This window comes from Dicentrarchus labrax, unplaced genomic scaffold (genome assembly GCF_905237075.1).
Source record: "Dicentrarchus labrax unplaced genomic scaffold, dlabrax2021, whole genome shotgun sequence".
Classification (NCBI taxonomy): domain Eukaryota; kingdom Metazoa; phylum Chordata; class Actinopteri; family Moronidae; genus Dicentrarchus; species Dicentrarchus labrax.
In genome coordinates, this window is record NW_026136703.1 from 9,146,873 (window position 1) to 9,164,721 (window position 17,849).

General features: G+C 42.4%; 1 protein-coding gene across 2 annotated transcripts in view; it reads right to left on the reverse strand.

Moving 5' to 3' along the window:
* The window catches only part of prkd3 (protein kinase D3), a 35,952-nt gene extending 18,779 nt beyond the window's left edge, over positions 1-17,173 (reverse strand). Inside the window, exons 1-2 of one of the 2 annotated variants that reach the window (XM_051390851.1) lie at positions 16,814-17,173; positions 15,264-15,892 (exon numbers count right to left, since the gene is read on the reverse strand). In XM_051390851.1, the coding sequence (XP_051246811.1) occupies positions 15,264-15,524 (261 nt within the window). In that variant the 5' untranslated portion in view covers positions 15,525-15,892; positions 16,814-17,173. The remainder of the gene's footprint in view (positions 1-15,263; positions 15,893-16,813) is intronic. The other variant, XM_051390841.1, reaches the window with a different exon arrangement.
* Positions 17,174-17,849: the final 676 nt, after the last annotated feature.

Consider the following 17,849-nt stretch of genomic DNA (forward strand, 5'->3'; position numbering starts at 1 on the left):
CAGACACTGATGACTATTAAGGCCTGCTCTGGTCTGTCAGGCAGCAGAGTGGACTAGTGGTTGGACAGTGAGGCAGTCCAACAAAGGACCTGGTCCCCCTGCCCCCACCCAACAGTGTTCTCCCAGTGGAGCAATTTCCCTTCAGGGATCAGTAAAGTACAGCATCATAACACAAAACATCAATTCTTGTACAGCAATGAGTTTTTCCCACCAAGCACTGGGTGCTAAGCACTCTAGACTGTCTATAGATTTATTCTAGGAATAAACAACATGTAGTTGAAGCATCACTTTTCCTCTTTGTAGATATTATGCAACAATTGCAGTGGAAAGAATGCAATGTAAGGCACATTGGAACCAGGATATTGTTTCTGGAAAGATATTCCATTCACCTCTAATGTGTTGGGCTGGAGGTAAATAACTCACTGGCATATATCTCAAAACCAAAACTAAAAATACTGAAAATATTTTTTTTATGTGATTTGGGTCAAACGACCTTTTAAATAAATAATGCCATTTTAAGTGAATGAGAGGGTTGAATAACTGTATTATTTCCAACTCAAAATTACCTCAATAATTGCGAGAGTAGTCATTCCCAAATGGAGGCACTGAGGTTGTGTGAGGTTTCGTTAATTACACCAGTACAAACCCCTCAGAGCAAAAAGGTCCTGGGTACTGGCCTTTCTACAGTATATGTGGTAACAGTCTCAATGCTCTCTCCATATTCCTGTGAGTTTTCCCCAGCTGTTTCACTTTTATCTCTCAGTCAAAAGAAATGCATGCAGGTCGGTCACAGTGCTGTGAATGCTGGGAAAAGCTACCAACTCCCACGCCTGGGAAGTCCGGGAAGGATAGGTCCAGCTCTAGATGGCCTTCTATAGTGCAAGTCACATCAGAACTAACTTTTTTTCCAACAAGGAGGGATGTGTTTTAATGTTAAAATGATAAATTAAGACAAAATGTTCTGACATACACACACAATCACAGAGACACCTTACCACCATGATACTGCTTTGACTGGAGTTGATAATGGATAATGGTGGTGCAGACTAGAAGTAAGCCTTCACAAACTGTGGGCCTGTGGTGTGTTTGAGTGTTGGATATTTTGGGACAGCAGTTCATTGTATATTGACACCCTGATCCTTCCATATGTTACACAGGAGTCTACCATCGTCCAATCCTTGTGTGAAGAAGATTTTCACTGCGTCAAAACTATTGCAAACACAAACATGAGAAGCTAATAGTTATACGGAAACAGTTTGTGAAGAGAAAATTCTGTGTAACACAAGGCACGTGCCTGTATAATGGAACATTTCCAACTCACGTCCTCCTTCTGACATACTTAAATCCTAAACCCTGTCACCCTGTGAGGTGATTAATACTATGTGGCTCAAACCACCACAGGCAGCAGGGGCATCCTTCCTGAGCCGGCTGCAGTGTCACAGTGGGGTTTTCCTCCACTCGGCTGCCCCCGTACCCCGCACACGCAAAGTGCAGTTCGAGGCCCAAACCTAGCCAGCTGGAGTCACCCCCTCTTGGCACCATGTGCAACACTTTCCACTGTACAGAACGGGTCCCATTCCAGAGCAGGAGCATCTGCAGGCCAGCACGCAATAGCTGCGAGGGCAGAGGACACTACTTTTTTCCATGCCCTATTAAAGCAAGAGGAAGTCAGAGGTACAAGAACAATAGATTGGCAGGTTTAGGACACATTTTAACAGTATGTTGTTCAGATCGTACAGATAAAGTCATAATTGATGGCTAACCTGTGGGTGCATGCATGCATAAAACAGAAATCACTCTATCCACACACGTTTTCAGCTCCCAGCGTACATGCATGTAAAAATAAACCTCCACCGTGCTCCTGCACACTTATGCACCCTCACACAACAACACCCACACATGCTACTGCATACATCTCTGAAGCCCATAGTGACTAAGCATGTCTTTTGTCATCTTCAAACGCAAATCCATTCAGCCGAGCAGCCGCGACCACACACGCACACCAAAGACCCCGGCGCAGAGGAGCTGTGTGTGAGGTCCACAAGTCAGGCTGGAAAGACGAGTGGAAAGGGGCTTTGCAGTAGTAAGCTTTTGTTAAACGAACTAATCCGCCATTGATATGCTAAATCCTGTTATAAGGAAAGAGAGTTAGAGGCAAGAGAGAAGAAGGAAGAGGGGAGATGATGGTGGGAGAGGGCCAGGGAGCGGGACACATCTGAAATATGGTCCTATTTCATTGGCAGCCAAAAACAAATTACCTCAAGACAGCCATGAAAAAACAATCTGGTTTGAATAACGGAGTGTTTGGCAAAGAAGAATATTGATGCTTTCTGTTGAATAGCTATCAGTTGCACTGTAAAGTTCAAAATGATAAATTAGGCAAATGACGAGTTAAAACTAAAAATGTACGTGCAATGATGAATGTGAAATTTAAACAGAAAAAATGCTAAAATAACACAAAAGCAATGTGTGAAGGAACTCAGTCACAGAGGACAATAAGGGGTTTTGTCGAAACAGAATAGCGCTCCACATGATTGCGTGGTTAGTGTTTCTGTGTATGTGTGATGTGTGGTAGAGGTGGGTGGCAAAAGGGAAGCAGTGTTGAGAGCGTTGCACAGGCTCTGACAGATGGCCATGTGATTACAGTAAGGAAAAGTATGCTGCTTGACCTCAGGCTGCCTCACACCTTTATTAGTCTGGCAGCAGGCCAGACAGATGTGGGATGAGGACAGAAAAACGTCCTGTTTAGGATCAGTCTGCATGAGCTAGAAGTTGCACATTCATATGTAGTTAGGCATGCAATGCTATTAACAACAGCATCCAGCTAGAGTGCTGCTCTGTGAAGGAGTATTAAAGCTATAATAATATATATAATAGACTAGCAAAATGGCTGATACGTGTAATCCTTTTTAGATAAGAAGTGCAAAAGCTGTTTCAGGTCTCGTCCACACTAATGTAGAACTGCAGCTAACAATGTTAGATGTGACTTTTTCCAATTAATACTTTAATCATTTGGTCTATAAAATGTCAGGAAATTGTAGGAACAATTCTACCACAGTTTCATGGAGCTCAAAATTATGTCATCAAATAGCTTCTTTGTCCGACCAACCAAGAAATTCAGTGATCACATTAGATGAGGAAAATCAAACAATTCTCACATTTGAGTTTTATTTAATAAATAAATTAACAGATTATAAAACTAGTTTCTGGTTGTTTTTCTGTGGATTGACTAATTGATAAATTGACAAAATATTTTGTTTCTATACTGATGCACTTTAATTTTTTTCTTTGCAGTTTTGAAAGTTATGAAAGTCAGCCTTTCATCCACACTAACACAGTGTTTTAGACCACCAACAATGGGTCTTTTCACAAACACTCTTCAAAGTGGATGCATTTGAAAATGCCAGTTTTGTAATTCTGTAAGATTGTCATGTGATCTCTGGCATCACACTGTCATGTGATTTGTTTTTGATAATTATGACTTGCTGACCTGTGTCATTCTTAATTTTTACTCTGTGAATAACAAATCTGACACAGCCAGACATTGTATGAACCTTAAGGTGGTCTGCGGACATTAAAAAAACAAGTTAAATTCTTAGTCTTACTATGTGGGATTACTGAACTGCAAACAACAAACATATGTGAATTATAGGCACGTGGAGAAATAAACAAATAAAAACGAATAAATAAAAAAATAGATAAAACGCTAGAGTGGGTGGAAAACAATAGACCAAAGTCCAGCTGGGAAACTGTGCTGAAGGTGAATAATGTCTCTCACTCCACAACTACATCTGAGGTGCCCTTCGTACTTAGCCCCAGGCTAAAGACTGGTGTTGTACTGGTCACAATGTGCAAAAGTCAACGGATGGTCTTTGCTATATTATTATATTATATTATATTACGGATAAGCTATATCATTATAACAGTAGAGGGTAGATGGCTATGTAACCTCCCTGCAGAGGACAAAACCTAAATATGTTCATTAAGGTACTGGGTTCTTGTGAAACATTTAACTAGAGTCAGGAGGTAGAAGGTGGTTGTTCATTTAGCTTGAGGTGGTAAGATAAAGACTGTCACAAGATCAGTGTAAAAGGTGCTTTTTCTCACCAGATAAATAAGTCCACTGACTGATAAACTTGCGATTATTTAAAAGTGCCATGACACAGACCACACAGTCCTTGAGACCACCAGAAGACACAAGATTTTGATTTCTATTTGTTTCTGTTTTATATGTGAAGAGAGCCCCAAATTAGACCTTAAACGGAGAAAAATAACAAGAGCTGGATCAAATGGCATATATACTCAAACTTGGTAAATAACTGCAGCTTAATGAGTTTTGATGTACAGCAGACGTGCTGAATCGGCATGCTCCACAGTAAGTTATGAAACCATAAGTTCCACTGAGCCCTAGTGAGGGTTTCACAAATAGGAAAACATGTTTTTATGTCAAAACAATGTGGAAACCATTGTTTGACTTTGAGGTGTATGTTAATGCCCACAACAGAGGAAAGTATACTTCAATAACTCGTCAAACGAATGTACTGGAAAATCCAATTATGTGCTCACGCGAACCTTGGGGTAAAACTGTGTAATTACTTTGTTCAAGTCACATCAAATACAGTGTGGAAAACTGTGTTAATCTATTAAAGTCAACAGTGGGATTGTATTTGTTTTCATTATATATTATTAATGTAGTACCAAGCAAAAGTTTTCCACACAGCATGGTACAAGAAACACATGTGCAGCAAATTGTACAATTACTAGATGTGGGCATCAACATAATTCATTTGTCACTTGGAGTGAGGCATCAAAAGGGAGCACACTGGGAACACTCTGCTTTTCCACTGTCTTTTTCAACATTAAGTGTTTTTGGTCCTCCATTAACAGTTTCCATATAATTTGGCTGCAACATTTTCTAAATAATTCACTTTGATGGTGCAGATGTCATCATGGCACTGTAGGTATGAAGCAAATTCAATAAAAACATACATTCTACTTAGTCTTAGCAACCAATTACATTTTTTAAAGACATTCATTTTTTTTGTATTTAGTGGAGGGAATGTTCCGAGCTTAATGAGGTGACTGGAATCAACAGTGAGCAGAAAACTGTGTTGAAGTCCTACCATAACCATAACAGTGCACATGAACTACCTAACACATTGCTACGTAACCTGTTGTGACCGTTACAAATGAAAAATGATTGCCCACGAGCAAAAAAGAACATATCCATAACACATAATGCAGGGTGTTTCAATATACTGTAGCTCTACTGGCCACAGTCCATGATGAAATAAGTACAGTAATTGCATCGAATGTCCTTCCTTTCTACTCTGCAGCCGGTGCATGAAAAGAAAGGCCACAAGATGCGTGCTTCATTTCAATGGTACATTACATAAAACTATTTGCTCCTCCGTTTGCAGGCACAGGCCAAGGAAAACACACTACAGCTGGAGGCAGTAAGAGCAAAAAAGGGGGGCGCTGACTGACAAAGCACTACCCTCATATGGTTTATATTCAAGCAGGCATCTTTGTACACTTGCAGGATCACACAAACTCATCCCAACACACTCCACAACATACACACATTCATAATATGAGCTCCTCCTGAAGTCGAGTCAGCTTCTTTTTTCCGCTGCAAAAGGAAGACTCCACTAAGTGTAACCAACTGAAGCAGCCACATGTAGCGGAAAGGAAACTCATTTGGTGGGAGAGCGGCAAGAGAAGCTGTGACTTTCTCACTCTACGGGCTGACTAACTTGTTTCCTTCCATGTGGTGCAATATGGCTCATAGTTCATTCATAGCGTTTAATGCATGAGGCTGTATCATCGCGGAACGCAGCAGCATGTTCTTCAAAACAACAGATCCCAGTCTGATGACGTCTGACGCTTCTCTGCGCTCAAAGTTTCAGTCAAGTGTGGAATAAAGCTTTACTTGGAATACATCTGCCGTAATAGTCTGTTTCAAAGTGCATGACACCGTGGCAATACTATTTAAGAACTGTAACACACACTACACAAGCTGAGAAACTCCACAGCCACTCAGCTGTAACTATCACCGCTTTATGCAGCTGCATTGTGCAGACAAGAGGCAGCATGTTGACAAAGCAACTCATTGTCTGACCAACATCTGAGAGCCCTGGACCAGTTCTCACTTCTTGTCTTTGCCCTGCATGTTTCAGAGAAGTGTGAACACTGCAGCCTGGCTCCGGCGTAGCTGGCTCGTAAGATGAGAAACGCAAGGGGTTTGAAAAAGTGCCATGTGTTCATATGCAATTAATTCACTCCTGGTTTCACTCTTACCGTAAGCTGCGAGCGGTGTGTGTGTGTGTGTGTGTGTGTGTGTGTGTGTGTGTGTGTGTGTGTGTGTGTGTGTGTGATTGCAGACTATGGGAACATGAGTGTCTGCCTACATTTCTGGCGCAGACAAGGTGGAATCACAAATCTAACCACTGAGCCTAGGTCCAGGGCCTCATTCAGACCACAGCGTAGTAAGAGACTCTACACCTGTCATCCTAGACCTCTTTCAATCATCAGGAGACTCTAACAAAGCTATACCGCTTACCCAATTTACATCAACCACAATAGCTGATGGTTTCCGGCCAAATCTCTTCCTGGTTGTTGCTCTCCAAAGTAAATCCTCCAATTATTTTGCCTGGCTTTTGATTATTTGAATCCAGAGAAACAATACTCTTCTGTGGCAATTTGACCTAAAGTACAAAAGCAGTGGAGTGAAAGGGAGATAATGGTGATGAGGTCACTTTTTGGTTAGTAGCCACTATATCCCAGATGAGAGCCAGGTGGCTTTTGGCTTAATAGCACCAGTTCTTTACATACATGACAGAAACGGCCTCATCCCTCTTCAGTGATGATGTTCTGCACATGTGTTGGTGTTTGCCTGCATGCATCTGTGTATGTATGAGTGTGTGTGTGTGTGTGTGTGTGTGTGTGTGTGTGTGTGTGTGTGTGTGTGTTTGTGTGTGCATGAGTACTGCATGCATTAACAGTGTCCAGAGGCCAAGCAGAGAAGAGGAAGGCTGAGTCACAGGATCTAAGGCCTCTCAGGAAGAGAGCAGTGTGATCTAAGACATGCTTGGCCAGGCCCCCGCACACTGCTGATGAGTTATAGCCCCGCTGCGATCCTCTGCCAGCGCCTCCGCCTCAGAGATATACTGCAGTACACACTCCATCTCCCCTTCTCTCGCTTGGAGTATCAGGGGACAGCCGCCAGATTCACCTCCACACGGGGCAAATAAACAGGTGAACCTGAGGGGAATTTTGTGTGATTGATGGCGACTGCACTTTCTCTTGTTCTGGTAGAGCGGGAGGTCATAAGGTACGCAGTAATAGCAGGATGTAGAAACATGCTGCTGTTACTCAACAGAAACATTAATAATTGCTGTGGGTTCTGTGTTACAGAAAGTGGGCAGGCATTGGCTGCTTGAGGTTTTCTCTCTTCTTATGATTAATAACGAGGCGTAACCTTTACAGACGTTCTTTGGTTGAATTAGCAGTGTCAGGGAAATACAATTGTACCTATGTAAAAAGAACTAAACTCAACAAAACTAAGCACACAGTCGAGCCAAATTCTAACACTCAGGCTGTCACCTTCTTCAAAACATAGACACCAAAGGGCAATTTCTCAGAACATTTAAATACACAGACAAGAATAATAGCAAGTGCAGTGTAGAGAAAAGCCATTTCAACGCAGGCACACAGACTGAACAGGCTGTGCTGCTCCGCCGACCACAGCAGATTGGAGAGCAGGAGCAAAGAGAATATGGAAACAGGGAGCGGCTCTGAGGGGAACCAACTGAACAGCGAGTACGACTGGAGACAGAAACACAGTGACGAAAAAAAACGAGTCATGCTGAGTGGCTGACTGTTTCCCTTGGGTTTACAAATGCTCAAACAAACCAATCAAACAAAAGTGGAATTGTAATAAAACGACTTGTCTTTCTGTTTGGCCTGTGGCACTTTTCGTTAGGGCAGATGTTGCTTATTAAATTCTTGAGACCTTTTCCCTTCATAACACAGTAGGTTGCTTGTTGTATTCTTGTATCAATGCGTAATTGCACTTCCCTCGCCACCCTCCTATCAGTTTGACACATCACTCTCTACACTGAAAGACAGGAAAGGCAAACAGTACTGAGAAAACAACACATAATAAGACATTCTGCAACCTGCTCCTGCTGCAGGGATCAATAACACCATGCTGATATGACTGTTTAGCTACACCATGTGGTCTCCATTGCAGGACACTGAAAATATTTTTGGCATGTAAACACATCTGCTAAGATCTGGATTATAACATCTGTTTTGTACTAGCCTTTTGAGCTGAGAAGGTCGTCAGTTCAGAAAAGTGACACCAGTGATTAACCAGGTCTAATAATCAAGGGTTAATATCTTGAAGAGGGCAGTTTCCATGTCATTGGACCCCCCTCGTCTTCAGCATTTGTCACGGTTGAAGTCCTCTAAGTGTGCTGAGGTTGTCAGCAAGTGCAGTGAAGGAGGAACTACAGTCTAAGGAGCAGAGAAACTCAAGCCGGTAATGAGTAAATTAATAAGGGAAATGACATATCCTCTTTCAGCAAACTGTGTTATGTTGCAGTTACAAATATATGAATGGTAACTAGTACTGTAGTACTAGGAAGTACCCCTTAAATAACTACATGTGGTTGGCTTCACAAAGTCACTACCTGAGAACCCTAAGAGTATTAAAATGGTTCAACATCACTGCTGCCTACCACTGCAATATAATCACAACTGAAAAGCCCATTCAGCCAGCATTAACGGAGATTGGAGTGATGCAAGATTATCTCCCGCCACTGGCAAAAGTCAAGTATGGTGAAGGGCGTTTGAGCAACCTAGTAGTGCAGAAAATCCAAAGCAAAGCCACACTTGGTGGCAGGAGCGGCCTTCTATTGATGGTTCTGGCACCGACTGAATGGCAGGACATCAGTCATATGATGGGCGCAACCCCTCCTCTGTGCCCCATGCAAGGCCTGCCAACAGGGCTGCCCCAGCCTCCCAGGCCCCCTTTCCCTGGAGAGGACCACTCTGTCATTCTCTGAGTCTTGTGGCCGGGCCCTGTGTTCTGCCTTGCCACTTTACATTCAGAGGAGAGCAATGCGGCAGAAATGTGCACTACAGATGGTAGAAATTACTTAGCTCACTTAACTTCAGAGATATTTTTTTCCTTTTTCTTCTCTCTCTCCCTTTTCCACAAATTACTCCAAGACTGGGGAAATTGATAGATTCCTGGTGCAAGAATAGGCTTTTGAGTTTCTTTTTTTTTTTTTTTTTCAGAAATCCCAATTGCGATATCAATTTAGTCAACTCTAAGGCTTTGGAATATATCAGTAATCCTGCAGATGAACACTGAAAACCATCAAAGTTGGGAAAAAAAAGGCTATGGCCATAACAGTGTGCATTCAGAACCAATACCAACAGAGAATATTTTGACTCATGTGTGACCTGTTTTTTCTTGAGAAGGAGCTGAATGTGCTTTCCAGGAAACGTCTGGCCTCATGTATATCACACATAAAGCCCTGCGCTGTTGGGACGTCCTCTGGGGTGAAATATGGCCGCCAGCTCCATAGGAACATGCAGATGTGGGCTTATATACTGTCGAAGGGAGGGAGGGAGATGGTGGTGATTTATTTCCCGTGTGTTTCAGTTAGTTTTGGTCGATGTGAACTGCAGTCTCTCCATTTTCCATCTGCACCCTTCTTTCTTGCTATTTTCTCTTCTCATTTAATCTCCTCTTTACCCAGACCATGTCCCTCTTCATGACAAACCTTAACGAAACATAAAGATCTTACATGAAAGAGCTGGTGAGATTACAGTCATGAATTGATTGTGTATTCTAAAACTTAATCTTCTGATCACATTTAGACACAAAAACCTCTGCTAAACAGAGCAATCACCAAAGCATACAAATGCTAACCGAAGAATGCCGTCTCCACTGTTGCAACTCAATCTAATTAATCTTGAAAAAGGAATGTTGAGCCGATCTTGTTTTCCCTGCCAAGTGTTACCTTGTATCATGCAAGTGATATTACTCAAAGGTTTAGAACAATCCAAATCCTTCTGTTTTTATAAGACTCTGCTATTTTACTGTACATTGTCCAATGTAGCCTGTTTCTGACTCAAAAAGGCCTTTGTCTCGCTAATTACAGAGGCAGCTGTACAGACCTCAACCAGAGACTGGGAGTTACAGCTCTGACAAAACCAGTAGGGAAACCTGCGGCTGGGGCAGCTGCCTTTCACAGCATTTCCAGCTGGAGTGAAATCGTAGCAACATCCTAAGGACAAGCGCTAAAATTAAAGTATTCATAAAACCAACATTTGAGGCAAAGGTTTAATGTTTTTTTCCATTACCTATGCCAAAAGAACTTCAAATTTCCTTCCTCCTGCTAAGCTTTATCATCCCCTTTGATAGCAAGAAAAACCTTTAACTGATGCCAAACTCTGGCACAAACACTGTAAATTCTCTGTTTATATGAAACATATTTGCTGCCAATATTCACCAGAAAATTCAATTGTGTCTTTGTAGGATATTAAATACAGTCCCAGTCCCATAAAGAATGAAAACTAAACTGTGTTGATCGTGCGAATTGCCATTACAGCATCCATCAAAATTTGTCAGATGTTCAGTACTTCTAAAGTAAGTGTTTAGCTTCAAATATTTCAGTTTCCTAGCAGTCTAATCCCACCCATCCCGAACATCACATCATCCTCCAAAAATGCCTGGGTGAAGAGGAATGTTCTGTAGCTGGCTGGCTATCCAGGCTGACCAGCTGGCTAACTGGGAGTCATTCTCAGGGAGTCGTGAACTTTTGTCCCGCCACTGCTCCCTTGCTGGCTGCACGAGAGGACTTGGGCGACACCAAACAGGAAGCGCTCAACAAGTGGAAGCTATGGATGTTTATCTCGCGGCATTCATCAAGCCAAAGAACCAGACAGAGAAGTCGGGACCCGACCAGTGAAACAAGACTGTCCCGACTGGGAGTTGCATGTAGCCGCTGGGGGGCTGTCAATGCGTGTCACGGGTCAAATATGGCCTGGATGGTACCCGACTGGGAGGGTCTCCACCACCCACTGGCTGGCTCCCTTCATCTTTTCTCACAGTCCTCAAGGAGCCTGGCTCAGTATTGATACCTTTGTGCCAAGCTGTGACGCTAAAATCGTCATACTTTAGAGTATTCAGTAGATTGCAGGAGCAGGAACCACAATAGCTGCTATAAGAGACTGAGACTGAACAATATCAAGATCAGGTTTTCCTCGGACTGAAGTTGACCTTAACCACTGAAGTTGGTGAATGTGGTCCAAACCACTACTATCAAAAACAACTTCAGATCAGCACAGAGAACAGACAGAAAGTAAATCTATACTGTGGACGCTGGCCAAGTCATGTGGTTGAGTCTTTAGCAGGAAGAGGAATGAGCCGTACAAAATCTATACAATACACCGCTATGTATAACAGGCTGCATGACTCCCCGTCAAACAATGAGACTGATTAAAAACTAAAGGCTTCAGGAAAGACATGAAATGTCAACCTCTAAGCCATAACACATTATACACAGTAAAAGAGACCACATGCAAACATCTGTTAATCTTACAGCTGTCCAACTGCATCTGCTATAGCATACAGGCTTGTATCCATGGTTTGTAGTGAGCTTTCTCAGCAAACATCAAGCATCTTTATTGAAAAAAGGCTCATTGAAATTTGGACATGAGCTAGTTTGTCATGATGTTGCTGTCTAGTATTAGCAACAGCAAAAGTGCAAGAAAGTAAAGCACTCACTTCACCAGAAAACCAAGTTTCTATCCTTAAGCTATGGTCACAAGCTTTGAGAACAGTAAGTGAAAGAATAAGATGGCAGCCTAAATGAGGGTTCTGTGTAGAATGGCTGGGCCCACTGTCTGCAACAAAAAGTATGAATGTTAAGCTGGAGTTATACTTTTGCGTTAAAGGGTTACATGTGTAGGAGGTTACACTATAGCTGACATTTTCCTCCTGATATACCTAACTACACTTTGGGGCTACTTTAGCGACTGAGCTACCACATGGAGTCTACAAGTGATTGATCTGCTTGTGTTTTGTGATGTAGGAGGAGACAACATTAGGGCAGTTGAAGACACACATCTAGCAAAGCCATTACACTGCAGACCTTCTGTTCACTGGGAGCACCATGCCACTCTATATGGCTGAATTGATGTAAACACAGCAATTGCAAGGGCTTAGTCTCCTATTCAGTAACGAGACAAGGCAAAATAATGTTACAAGTTACCTTGATGTCCTTGAACTCCAGTTTCATAATTGTGTATGTGTAGGCCAGCATCTCTCTGTATCACAAAGTAAATGATAGAATGTAAACACACTTACTGCAGGGAATACAGGCTAATTAAATACAATACATGCGTCTAGCAATGCAGTGGTGATATCAGCTAGTGAAATCTGACGCTCAAGTACAAAGTTGACTATAAATCCAGCTTTACTGTTCCAAAGGGTCAATGAGGGGAAGGAGTTGAGGTAGTTTGGATTCGTACTGGGAAAAACCCAGGGCTGAGATAGGACACAGTGGAGGAACTACATCTTCCAGCATGCTTGAAAGCACAGTGAGAGGCTGTGAAAAGAACTACTAAGAAAATCTAGGTTGCTGTTCTTACCCTGCTGGCACAGTGACCCAGACCCAGATAATCAGCGCGAAGATGGACAAATTGCTCAGGATGAAGGCTACCACATGGTTGATATCACAGTTTACATACAACTAAATCCCCCTCTGAAAGTTCACAGCAGCTGACACAGCAGAAAACTTGACACTGAATGGACAGATTTAAGTTGGGATAAGCATCCCTGTTTGTTGCATGGCTGAGTGGTGAGTCACTTTGTGAAGCAGGCCAGCTCTCAGTGGAGGAAACAGCAGCCCTAAGGCGGGAATGCACTTCCATCCAGACTCTATCTCCATACAGATATTACCACATGAAGTCTAAAGCTTTTTCCTGTCTCACCTCTGCTGACAGACACCTGAGGTTCTGCTGACTGGAGACATCCTGGGATGACTGTCAACGGCTGAACTAGGGAGATCTTCAGCTGGAAAAGTTGGCCAGGATGAGCAGACTTTGTAAAAAGGCTCAGCATTGCCATGCATATTTTAGAACAAGAAGCGAGGCAGGGATGGACTGGAGAGTGCAGAGGGCCTACAGTCACATTTTCCATTGATATCAAAGCCATATGGCTGGATTTCATGAAATAGTTGAGGCCGTACACTGCATTTGGCAGTGTTTAATAGAAGAAATGCACAATAATGTTGAAGAAAGGACTGGATATGTTCTGCGGGGATGATGTACAGTATATTATGATATTAAAGGATGAACAGTATATTCAGATGTGTATTGTATATAAAGCCTTTTCAAAGTTCCCATGACTCTTGGCCATAAATTAGACAGTTTCCTGCCATATCTTATAACAGTGCGTGGCACTAGATTAATGCATATGATATGAAGTGATAAACAGTGATAGTGAAGTGTACATAGACAATAGATGATCATGATCTAATCGTGGCAGATTATCAGCACCCACTCACCACACTACACTGATTTTCTTTATGGACTGTCTTCAAAGCATCGTATTTCCCACCCTTTTCCTGTTGCAGATTCTTGCAACTATGCCAATATGTTACAGGATCCATGTCAATATGCGCAGTGATGAGATTTTCTGCTCTGTGAACCAGAACTGTTCATAACTAGCTAGTGAGAATCAGCAGACCTCGTAAAGAACAACAACATTACCGTGCTCCTCTGGAATGTCAACTTGGACAACATGAAACCAAAGGACACAGACTCAATACAGATAGCTTCTTCACTAGCTTCCCCTTGTTGTTCCAACACAAGTTTGCTCCTCATCCATTTTCCATCATCATCACCATCATCATCATCATCATCATCATCTTAAGTACAAATATAGCTCTGACTGACCTAAATGTTCAGATTGTGGTGGCTGATGAAAGTGCTTTGTTTAATCACCCTCTTTTTATTCAGTCAATGATAATTACAGACACACATAGAGTAATCATCATTATACACAAGAGGTTAAAAAACAGCAACGTGTGAATGCACACAGGAGCCATTTCATTATTCCAGCGGGCTTTGCACACCATTAATCCTACAATGAAGTACACATACGTGGGCTCAAAGAAGACAATTACTGAGTAAGAGGTTTAGAGCACCTACATGTGTGTACAAACAGGGTATATTTAGTAAATAAATAATAACAGATGTTATCAAATGCCTATTTTAATTTGCAACACGTACTGTAATACTTACTGTACAAATGTACTGCTGGTTTCACGCTCCAGTTTATGTCAAATACTTTTTTGATCTTATTTGGTTTTGTAGTAAGGCAATGAACATATTTTTCTGACAGAGAAAACCACTTCACATAAAAGGCATAACATCTGTGGTGTTCCAGTTTTATGATGCTTATTATTATATGGGGCCACTTTGAATTAGAAACAAAAATTTAAATGTTTTACCCTCATTGTTACTTTGCACATTATAAACAGGCACAAACACACACTGGTATACACAAACCATGAGATCAGGGCTACCCCTTTCAGCACAAACGAACAAGAACAGGCAAATTAAAGCTGGTGCCATTGATTTGCAACTCAGGATATTCTCATGCGAGTAAATATGAAAAGGCAAATGATGTTGAACTGACGCAGCTTATACTGGTGTTTAAAGCCCCTTCTTATGCAGAGGCTACACTCCAGTGTCATTACACATTGACAATGTCATGGAAAATAAAGTAGGTCCAACATCACACAGGCAGAGCGAAACCACTGAGTAGTTCTGTGTACGAGCTTCAAGCGTGCACTTGCATCATGTAAGTGCAGTAACATTATACTACAATGTAAATAACTGGCGCTACTAGACTGTGTCCTGTAACTGGAGGAGCATCAGTGCTGTTGTGTCCATGCTTCTGCTGTGCTTGACTCATTTTGGGGCACGAGGCCCAGATGTCTGCTTTGGAAAACAAAACCTAAACAGATGAATATGGTAGAAGATGGCAAAACACATGTTGGGGCATCATGTTGGCCCTCCACTGCCTTTGGTATTACCGCAAACTGTAATAGGTTTGCATGTGCTTACACTTCGGAGGACATTGGAGAAAAAGATGTTTGATAAGAGACGTCCTTTCTAACTGGAAACGTGTGTCAGTCATATGAAAAGGTGCTCAAATGAGACAAGACCCTTACCTTCTGGTCCACTATGGAGCACACCAGGTCCTTGACAGAGGACAGCGACAGGTCATTGGCTTCCAGGTTCACCGTCTCTCTGGTCAGTCCTATCTGCAGCAGGAAGGACACCCCATGGAAGGAACTGCGGGAGTTGGTGGGGCTGGGGACACTGTGACTGCCGTTGGACAGCCGCGTGTAGATCGGTCCGGGCGGGCTCGATGATGGATGGAGAGAGTGGAGAAAGGCTCGAGGTAAGGATGGGGGAGAGGAGGCAGACATTGGGTTTCTTCCAATGGCAACGTGAAATGCTGAATAGTAGAGGTTTTAGTGAGGGCTGGCAGAAAAAAGCAGGGTTGGATCTCCGTGGACAGACTCTTGGTAGGGGGGATCTTTGGTCCTCATCAGTCGTAGTGAGTCATCACTGTATGTTTTTATCAAAGCAACATTGTTTTTAAGAGGGTAATAGCCGATCCGCCCACCTGAGCTCACGCAGCACACACTCATTCACTAGACGGGGCAGGTGATGGAGGAAAAGTCTCTATCGATCCGCAGACTTGTGCAGTAAAATCACTGCAACAACCTTCATATCCTGGAGTGGTGCTCCTTCTCCTTACTGAGGTCAGTAATCCACTCTGACCACAGGAAGCCTGTCACCACACACACACACACACACACACACACACAAACTTTTTTTATAATGACAAAAGTATTCACCTATCTGAATACAGTAGAGAAAGCAAAGGACTGGTGCACATTAGGCTCTCATTCTGCTGTAAGGCAAAGCAGCCTCGCTGTATGAATGAAAGAGCTACTTTTCTTCCCACTGTGAACACTTTTTAGTTCAATTCATTTAGAAAAACATGTTTCAGCCAATCTGCCTTCTTAAATACAACACACACAGAAACGGATTTCACCACCCACTTTCCAAACAGGCACATACTTATTTTAAATCAAGACCCCAAAACCTTCATCAGTATTTACCTGTGCTAGAACTGTCTCTTTAAACTGGAACACTTTACTTCTCCCTGCCTATCAATTGGATCACTACCTGTGTTGTGTTGCTGTTGGTTAGCATTGTTTTGATTGCAAGAACTTCCCAGAGTTGGCTTTAAGCTATCTCATATTGCCTTTTTGGGACATGGACCGCGCTAAAGGAGACATAAATTAAACGTTTGTGTATGATATCATTACTTTTAACTTCGAACCTTTTTTTTTTTACTTTTGGTTTATTTAACAAACTTATTATCGCAACGGGCCTTTAAGCTCGTGCGCCAAAACACAGACAACAACCTAAAAGACACGTAAAAGTCGATAAAGCGTATCATTTGTGTGTTTACAAGAATTCAACCTCCACAAACATCTGGAACCAAGGCTTCTGAACATCTGCACCCCTCCCACTTTCGATTGGCTCGCTGGCAGAACACAACCCGAGTCGAGAATGCCAGCAAAACAAGTTATACAAGACCCGAATTTACACATTCAGGGGACACTTTGTCACAGTCGGGCTGTACCTCCACGTAAAGCTCGTTTAAAACGTCGCCTTAACTATGTCTGAAATGATACTTTACCTTCACAGTCAGCGAAGGGAGCTTTTCTTTCCATTGTGAGTGGACTGAAGAAACTTTGCAACTCCATCAACCGAGGGAAGCGGAGACCGAAGTTTATAATTCTGCACTTTCTGGAAGTCAAAGCGCAGCGTCGTAGCCTACACACAGCAAATACCGACATAAGTTGTTCACACAGGCGCGCTAAAACTAATCGAGTCGTCCATTTATTTTCTCTTATCTTTTTAGTTCAGATTGTAAATTCATGCGCATCTTATTATCCTTCCAGCTGTGACTACTCCCCCCGCTAGACGAGAAAAAAAAAAGAGCAGCAGCCGTGGCTGGGGCTTGGAGTCTTTTTATTATCTCCGCATAACTGACTTTCCATGTGTGGGGAGGAAAACTTGAACTACAGTCCCTGTGAAGCAATGGCGCCTCCGATGGAGCTCAGACCAATGCGCATGTGCCTTTCTTTTCCGTTATTTCAACTTAGTCATGCAAAGAAAAAAAAAACTTTATTCTACACGAGCCGGATCGGTTTGTAATACACTGTGGGTCCCAAAGTGGGGTCCAGGAGTTCTCACAGGGGCTGGAAGGGGTTCTTATGTCCCCAGCAAAATGAAGAGTGGATTGAGTTCAGTCTGCTTTAGGAAATCAACAAAGAAAGTAGAAGTTTGAGTTCTCTGATCATAGCTTCAGACTTTACTGTGCTGTCTCTCAGCATAAGGACAGCCTAAAATAGGGGCATGTGGACTATTGTGTCTGCCTTAGGACTGACATAGGAAATGTAGGTTTACTTTATTAGATATGGGGACTCAAACTGTTAAATTAAGTGAACTTCTAACGATTTGACATAAAAAAACAGGAAGAGGGACTTGATTTTGCAAGGATGCTTACGTGTTTTCAGACTGCCAGCTCATGTTTTTGATGAACTGATACACAGTAGATTACACAATGCATTTTAGGAAGTGTACCATTGTTACACTTGGTATGTACAGTCTGTGGGCAATTCAATAATGGCACCTTACCTGAAATGTTCAATATATATACAAATAAGAAA